The 8,903-nt window shown below is 41.0% G+C and overlaps 1 protein-coding gene across 1 annotated transcript; it reads left to right on the top strand.

Annotated features, from left to right (window-relative positions):
• The first annotated feature begins 454 nt into the window (after nt 1-454).
• On the top strand, nt 455-1,990 carry LOC146855432 (endogenous retrovirus group PABLB member 1 Env polyprotein-like). The gene is made up of 2 exons (XM_085651137.1): nt 455-1,150; nt 1,802-1,990. Exons 1-2 carry the CDS (start codon nt 455-457, stop codon nt 1,988-1,990), a joined length of 885 nt encoding a protein of 294 aa, XP_085507263.1.
• Nucleotides 1,991-8,903: the final 6,913 nt, after the last annotated feature.

The following is an 8,903-nucleotide window of genomic DNA, read 5'->3' on the forward strand; positions in this document are numbered from 1 at the left end:
ACACAATGAATGCGAGAGATTGTTATGTATGCATGCAATTACCATCATCTGTCTCAGAGGGGATGACATATCATCACCTACCTTTTTAACTTATGGTGTATCTTGTAGTGTTTTAACCAGTTTGTTCTAAGAGAGGGAAGGATTAGAGTATTATTCCTCTAATTTTGATTTAATATTTTCAGAAATTCCTGTTAGAAGAGATTTAAAAGTTGTTTATGGTCCTGTTTAAGCAGCATACATGGGAGATTTTTTCATTAGTAATAAACTAATAGATACAATAGTTGCACATAGAAATAATCTAACCTGTAAACTACGACATGAAGAAATAGAATTTATAAATAGGGTAGAAGATAAAAGACGAGATTTAAAAAAGAAAGCTGCTGAGCAAAAGTCTCATGTACCTCCATGGGCTTTCAGAGAGGGTAATTACAAACAGGGTGAGACATATGCTGCCATGACTCTAGATTTTCAACATAAAGGAAAGCTTTGTGTGTTTAGAGGAAAGACTGAACTTAATAGTTACATCATTGGTTCTAGTGAATGTGCGCATACTTTCTTGATAAAAGGAAGTTGGGGACTGAAAGGAGGAACTGACCCTGTTTTCCCTGGAATTTATTATGTGTGTGGTAAGAATGCTTACTATAGGTTACCTACAGGTTGGTATGGATGTTGTTATTTAGGCATAGTATTTCCTAGAGTGTATCATATAGACAAGAATAATAGAGTTAATGAATTAAAACAAGGACTAACACGTAATAAGAGAGGAGCGAGTTATTCTGAAATAATGGGGGATAATTTTGGAGCACTGATACCTTCAGTTGGAGTTATTTTGAATTCACATAAAATTAGAAAATTATCCACAGTGGTTGATCTCTTATCAACAGATACTGCTGGTGGGTTCTTGATGATTGATACTGAAATGGTTGCAATTAGATCAATGGTTTTGCAAAATCGACTTGCCCTTGATATATTGTTGGCAAAAGAGGGTGGAGTCTGTAGCATGTTGAAAATGCAACAATGCTGTACTTATATCCCTGACAACAGTAAATATCTTGAGGGGTATATTAAAAATATTACACAACTTCATGAAGATTTGACTGAACTGAAAGTTGATAGTGCATGGGAGAAACTTGGTAAGAGTTTTTCCTCAGTGGGAAATTGGTTTTATACTTTTGGGAGTAGCTTATTAGGGAAAATATTAATACCTATTACTTCAGTAGTTGTAGTAATATTAATGATTATCATGATTTATAAATGTTGCAAATGCAAATGTAGAAATAAAGAGACAGATCTTAAATGTAGAGCAAGAAAGAGAAAGAGAGAAGAGATAGAATTAGAGGATATGAGAGGAAATTACTATGAGATCATGAAAGGCTTAGATGGAAGAATGATAAAACGAGAAAGAAGTACAGCATTTTAAAATAAGTGATAAATTGTATTTTGTTGGGTATTTTTATGATGGCTCAAAAATGCCATCAAAGGAGGATTGATGGAGCAGGGTTTTGAGAAAATAAACACCTGCTCGAATTGAACCCTCTGTAACATTCTTAACAATGTGCTGTGAATTTTTTTATTAAAGAATGCTAAAATAAGGGGAAAATGCTTTTGCGCATGCGTGAACTAATACATGAAAACTAGGCCGTAAATGCTTTGATAAAAAGACTAATGCTGCTTTAGTGCATGTCAATAATATTTTGCTAGGAATAACACGGGTTGTGCATGGGATAGTGCAATGTTGGGATGCTGTGCAGTGAAATTACACTTCATGAAATTAATGATGTTATGTATTTCTTTTCTGTAGAAAAAGCAAGCATGGGCCTACTTTCCTGCATGCCAGTTTGGGGGTGAATATTTGGTAGAAAAATTAAAAATGACCAAACAGGTTTCGAATGAGAAGAGAGAACCTAAAGGCATGAACGTGACGTTTGTGGTGTACTGTGTGTCTGCCAAGCTACGGAAAAGAAAATATGATAACAGTGGAAGCAAATAACTTCCTACTCGAAGATGGCAGAGGCAAACAATGGAAGCACAGAGACTTGCAACATGTAGTGAACTGCAGGAAATATGTACTACGATTGCGTTCAAAGTTGTTTCCTGGGAAGAATCTGTCATAACGGTGAAAGTTTAAGACAAAGGAACATTGAATAAAATGATCATGTTGAGATTGGTGTGACATAACACCCCCATCCTTAGCCAATGAGAAATGGATTTCGTTCTCATATTGAAACAAATGTGGGTTGGACATTTTGGGTTTTTAGGTTATAATTGAGGTGCCCGGTGGGCGGGGGGAAGAAGTAGGTGTTGGTCAGCTAGCGGGAGATCATCCCTGTCGTCGGTTTGCTGTTTCCAGATAGAGGCCTACCCGTTTCCTGATTCCTGACTCAATCTTTGCCACTCAACTCTTCCTGAGGGGCCTTACAGCCCTTTGGCCAGAGGGTAGATTTCCCTGATTCTTACATTGGGTTAGTATTGATAAATCCTGAATTTGCATATTCATTGCAAATGTATTTTGTCCCTGAAACTTTCTCTCTTCGCTTATCCACTCCTTCAATGCATTGTTTATTTCAAATGAGTTTGTTTCTATACATTGCTAATGTTTTCTCTCCCTGATAATCTATGGTTTACATTTGTGTGACTGTACAAGATGAGCATTCATTTCACATTATTTACGATAAATATTATAAATTACATACTGAGTCTGTTATTATTTAGTAGTATAGATAAGTACATAATTATTGCTATCAACTTTTCAACTCCTTAGGTCTATCACCACAAATATATACAAATTTTAAAGAGAAATGCAGGTTCTAGTGTGTATTTTAGTAAGTTAGGTATAAACTTGCATCACACTGAACCCCAGCGTGAAGGGATTAGTTGGGTAGTGTAAATGGGCCTTTGATTATGAAAATTATCATTCCCTGATCGCTGGATCACTCTCCTGCAGTCTTGTTTGGCATCTCAGCACCACTCAATATTTCCTCAAAGTTCTCTTATCTTCAGTTTTCGGGCAAGTGTCCAGGTTTGCCTGTGGGCTACTTACAGTGTAACTTCTGTACTCACAGATTATGTGCCGTCTGTAATGTGGGAGTCCAGTGCAGGTCTTTCACCAACAAGCCTGCTGACATGAGTGTCTCTATCGCTTCCATAGCCCCTGGGGGCTTAGCACTGGGATTTCTTTACGGTTCAGGAGATTAGATGCAGGTAGTGAGTTAACTCATATACGGAGTTAGTGGGATTGGCCTTGCTATTAATTATCCAGTTATCTGAGGGCCATGACAACAGTGCACAATCCCTTTGCGATTATTAAATGCTGTACATCACATTCTAAGGACAATTTAGGTTGGATGCTAAAATCCAGACAAGATGAGTGCTCTCCTCATGGTGATAGATGATGCATTGAAAAGACATGACTATCATATAACACTTGACATGATATACAGCATGGTGTGTAGGAGGTTGAACTGAAGGTAGGGCAGTGGGTCAGAGTAAGTATGGAAGAAAAAGGAAAAAAGGAAGACAATAATTGTTCTGGTCCATTAAGAGTAGAGAAGGTGTCCTATAATTATGCTCTATTAAGTGATGGAAGTGTGTGCCATACAAGATGCTTGTCATTGTGCAGGCCACAAGGAAGTAATGCTGAAGGAGAAGTAGATGATAGGCGATTTGATTACTTGGAGAGTGAGTTTACATAGTGTGGCCCTGATATGAGGAAAACTGGAGAGAGTGGAAAATCATGGATCTTGGGAAATTGTGTTGAGAAGAAAGCCCAAGACAAATAGTCAGCAGCGGGAAGTGCATAAATGTGATTTGCCCGAAGGTGATGTTAATTGAGTTGCGAGGAGGCTTTCTGGCCATAGGACTGTTGAACCCAACAAATAGACAGTAATGTTTGTGAATAAGGCTTCTTGTGCATCGCTACCATCTTGTGTATTACTTGATTTATCCTTGTTTCTCTCTATGTCTAGGCAAGAGTTTCAAGACATTGTCTCAGGCTTTCTTTATGTATATATTGTTTAGGGTGCACACTGTGAAAGTTTTGGGGGAGGTGTGTATGGTGTTTGACTGCGGTTGGTATTATTACTGCATGATTAAATGTGCATATTTCGTGTTCTACATTTTGAAGTATTCCATGTTCTGTGTTCTGGATTGTGGGTGTTACTAGAGGCAGACGGATGTGCATCAAGAGTGGAGCAGCACCTACGCCCACCGCCTAGCGCTGCACTAAACAGAGTACTGTAGGCCTCCTGTGTATGCGTCTGTGTGCAATCTGCTTCTGCAACAACAGTAGGGCTAGCCCCAGACCACAATATGGTAGGATCCCTGAACTCCATAACTGAAATGCAAGTGGACTATTTTAGTGGACTATTTTTCTGCAACCTGTTACTTTCTTTTCAGGTTAAACAGCTGTGAGGCTACCAAAACGGCTGCTACTTAGAAAAACATTGTACCCATTCAGCCCAGCAGATCCTCTAGGACCTCGGTTACAGTCACAGTGCTTTAGCAAACAACCCTTATTTTTCCACTTTTCAGATAGTGTTGTAATAATACCTTTGCATGCGTGCTGACAATCTCTGGTACTGGCAACTAATGTTCACGTGTCCAGGTTGATAGAGAGGGGGTGCTGTCACGGTGTGTTCCGGGTCCTTAATTTGTAAAGACAAAAAAAAAAACTATTTCAGGGACTCGTAAATCCCCTTCATGCATCTTTCTTCCAACACCTGGCACTTCCGGTCTCTTTTTCTTACTCTTGAAGGTTCTTTATCATCCCTGTTTTCTCTCTTTGTCAATTTTCCTACCTTTGGCTTCCTTTTTTAGGTCTCGCCTAGGCAGCGCGCATGTACTGCCCTAGGAGAGGGCCTTTAGGAATCGGTCTTCACTTTTCAAGCACTCATGCTTGTGGCGGCATTCACCTTGCGGGAGCGAGCAGCGGCACTGCCACGTTACTTACAAACAGATGCCCCTGCGCGCCGATGCTCGCTCCCGAATGGTGGATGCTGCCACAAGCACGAGTGCTTGAAAAGTGAAGACCGATTCCTAAAGGCCCTCTCCTAGATAACATTAACCTGTGTAATTTTTCTAGTATTAGTTTTAGGATTAGGATGCTTATGTTGCAAAAGAAATAAAATACAGAAAAATTTAAAAAGAGAAACTTTGAAAAAGAGAGAGAATAAAAGATGAGAAAGAGAATTTGAAGAAGTAGAATTAGAAGAAATGAAAGATAGTATGTATAGAAAAGCAAGAGAAGAAGAAATTGGGGAAACAGAGATGTGAACTAAAATGTTATGAATTCATTTTCTTTGCATAATAAATATACAAAATTGTAGGTATTGTGGTGATAAAATCACCAAAGGGGGGATTCATGGGGCAGGTAGTGCAAAATGTTGTATACCTCCTCTATTGTTGCATGAAGATAATAATTAAATAATCTACTAATTATAATATTATTAAACGAGTATTGCATGTGTACTAATCAACTTTATTAAAACTCGAATTACATATGGGATTTGCATTTTGCATGGCTAAATAACTCTTATAACTTAAATCTGTACACATACTAACAATATTATATGTGGTAATAGAATACTGCATGTTTTATGTTGCTTTTGTGATGTTTGCGTTCCTGATTGGATCGAAAAGGTGAATATAATGGCTTTAAAGTCGCTATATGCTAGATAAATACAAGCACATAGAGGGCTTAGCAAGGGGTTAACATTAGGCTCGCCAATTCCATGAATTAATTATTATTTTGTGTTTGTTTCGCTTAAGTTGGCATTTGGGCCTAAATCAAAGATGGCCGCTGTCACCACACGACAAAGTAGCCACTGTCTCATGAGGCGCGGAGTGAGCTGCGCATGTGCAAGAAATCTCCTAAACCTCGCAGCGACCTCTGCACAGACTGTCCCTGGTCAAGGATGGCAAATGGGATTTCCGCCAAGAAAGGGGAACAATCATCCTGACAGTAAACCGGAACAAGCCGATACTTTGTTAACCAATGACCTCACCCCTCAAACTGTACTGAAAATCTTGGGACAGTGGTCGTACGGTCTCAACCAGCCAATCACGACTGCCCTAAAGTTTAAATTTGTATCTTCTATGATTTGTTTTATTATAAAAGGCTAGTAGAAAAGGGAGAAAAACTACCTACCCCTACCTACAGCAGCAGCAGTGGATGCCACGTACGTTGTGACGCTTTTTCTGATGATCCAGATGCTGCCCGATTGTTTGATGAAAGCGAACTTTCCAAAATCTACGGGCTATGATAGATGCTTGCACGGATTCTGTTCCTTTGATAAATTGGGACCTTAGCGTGCTGAGCAGAGGACTTTGAGCTTTGGCCTGCTTTTCGGACAATTTACGACAAAATTTGGTTATGCAGAGCCAATGAATTAGAGGACTTCAAATAGCCAGATTAGGTAAATATGATGTTCGGCGATTTATTTGGATTGATCTAATCTCTAAACTTTGACGAGACAAATGCAAATAATAATCATTATGAAAATTTAGATAAACCATTATTGATTAACGAGAATTAATGAGTTTGTGGTTTTTCATTAAGAAAGATAAGGATTCTGAATCTTAAAATGTGTTTTAGCTGGTTCTAAATCACTATCAACCAATCCAACTAAATTGGTCCATTCGACCAAGTGGGAGGAGTGCCTTGATGTTTGAGATTAGGGATCTGTAGGCAAAGGATGTCAATGTATAATTTGTAAAATAACTTTTCTCCCCCTATAGGTTTTTAAGGTATTCCCCTCACATGTTCAGCGCTCAAATTACTCATCCCTCCTGTTGTGCAGACTTGTAGAAAGAGACGTGTGAGTGTTGGTGTTATGGGCCCCACCAATTAATGCATGTATGAATGAGTGTGCATGACGACGGGTCTGCGACGCAGGGAGGGTATCGGTAAAGGTTATCCCCATTTCCTCCCAGTCTCGCGCTGGATCACAGGGCACATGTACTGCTCTAGGAGAGGGCCTTTAGGAATCGGTCTTCACTTTTCAAGCACTCATGCTTGTGGCGGCATCCACCTTGCGGGAGCGAGCAGAGGCACGGCCACGTTAATTACAAACAGATGCTCCTGCGCGCCGATGCTCACTCCCGAATGGTGGATGCTGCCACAAGCACGACTGCTTTAAAAGTGAAGACCGATTGTTACATAATGCTACATTCAGCACTTCTGCCGTTTCCCGAGTGCTTGAAAAGGGCAGACCGCTTGTTGTGCCATGGGAGTGCTTCCACTGTAATGCATTCATGATAATCTGGCCATTGTGTGCAGTGGTTGCATATTCTTTCACTTTATGAAAATGAAAGCTTCACCATTTTGCAACAGGAGCAGTGCAGTTACTTAACATAGGAGATGTAGGTGTAGGGTGCCTGGAAGTAGTTCAGAGAAGCACAGTCTATGCATGGCTGAAAAGGACCGGGTAGCCCTGGTTAGGCCATAGTAGTAGTGGTTCCATTTGCATCTTTCTTCTCCTGACCCTCTCACTTCTATCTTCGCCCGCCCCTTCGCTATCTTTCACCTGATTTAGCCAGCCTATTTTTCTACCCCTCTTATTCCATGTAATTCAGTGTCGGCAATTGTGTGACCCTTACCCTCTCCACGCTATTTTCCATTGTTATTTTGCTTTACACAGCAGGTTTGAAGTGTTTGCCCCACTAACTCTGACTCTGCTGCCAATTCTCAGATATTCTGTCTGAGCCCCAACCCTCTCCTACTGTTCGACACTCTTCCCTCTGGTCACCCCACAACCCCTGGTCACCTCTACCTACGTGTTGTGAGTCAGAAATAACACCAGGGCGCTGATTGCCTTCACAGCACGTATGGCACTAACTGCTCGGCATTGCATGCACTTGCAAAGTGGTGTCATACTGGGCCCTTAACCCACCAGGCAACATCCTCCTTTCTCACTCTGTCACTGCAGGCAGAAGCCGGACACAGCCTCGTCCTGCTTCAGCAGGATCAACCAGGTTCGAAGTGCCACGTTCTCCAGGGAATACAAGAAACCCCTTCCTGTATAGACCATTTTTACCACTGATTATTGTTGCTATGTTTTTTTGGCAAAATTGACTTTTATTTTTTATCAATCCAACCGAGATCATGTGCCAATAGCAGATTCCAACAGATCGTCAGGGGAAGTCAGCGCTATATAATACAAAATTACAAAATCTATATTTTTGTGAAATTTTCAATCATTTTAACGTACCCAATTCTTTTCTACCACCATATTCTCTATCGCATAATCCTTTCAGGCATGTGTTATAGGTAGGCCTGGGCAAAAATTTCGTTCCGTTCGCGGAAATTGCGATAATTTGACATTTTTGCGTTCCGCGGAGAGCGCGAAAATGTCAAAAATTCCGGTTTCCGCAGCTTGGCGATAATTTGTTTCTTGCTCGCGCTGTAAAATGATACATTCTCGCGCGCGCGCGATCGCCTTACCTGAATCCCTGCGTTCGCCGACAAGTTTTCTTGATCCGGTCGCGTTCTCCATGAGATGTTGTATTGTTTTTAGCCATTTGCGCTGTCTCGCGACAGTTCGCGCCCGCAGTGACGTCATGCGTCGCGCGATCACGTCTTTCTTCTCGCGATCATGCACCGCGAGAACAACTCAAAACAAGATGGCCGCGCCCGCAAGCAACCACATGGGTAAGTTGGCGACCCGCAACCATGCAGAAAATCTCGCGAACATGCCGGAAAAAAACTTCCGCATCTTTGCGATATTTCTGCTTGTTTGCGATAATTTTAAACATTCTCGCGATAATTTGCGAAGGTTAATTCCGCAAATTCCGCCCACCCCTAGTTATAGGACAGAGGCGCAACTAGATCCAAATTCCGGGGGGGGGGGCTAATAAAAAATTCCGGGGGGGGGGGGGGGCTGAATCTTTTAAGCCATAGGCAGAGT

This window comes from Triturus cristatus, chromosome 4_1, assembly GCF_964204655.1.
Source record: "Triturus cristatus chromosome 4_1, aTriCri1.1, whole genome shotgun sequence".
Taxonomy (NCBI): Eukaryota; Metazoa; Chordata; class Amphibia; order Caudata; family Salamandridae; genus Triturus; species Triturus cristatus.

Bases quoted from the DNA above. Each gene is read 5' to 3' on its own strand.
- LOC146855432 (XM_085651137.1), top strand. From the start codon at position 455: ATGACTCTAGATTTTCAACATAAAGGAAAGCTTTGTGTGTTTAGAGGA. The intron at 1,151-1,801 runs GTGGGAAATTGG...TCTTTTCTGTAG, and splicing joins TTGGTAAGAGTTTTTCCTCA to AAAAAGCAAGCATGGGCCTA.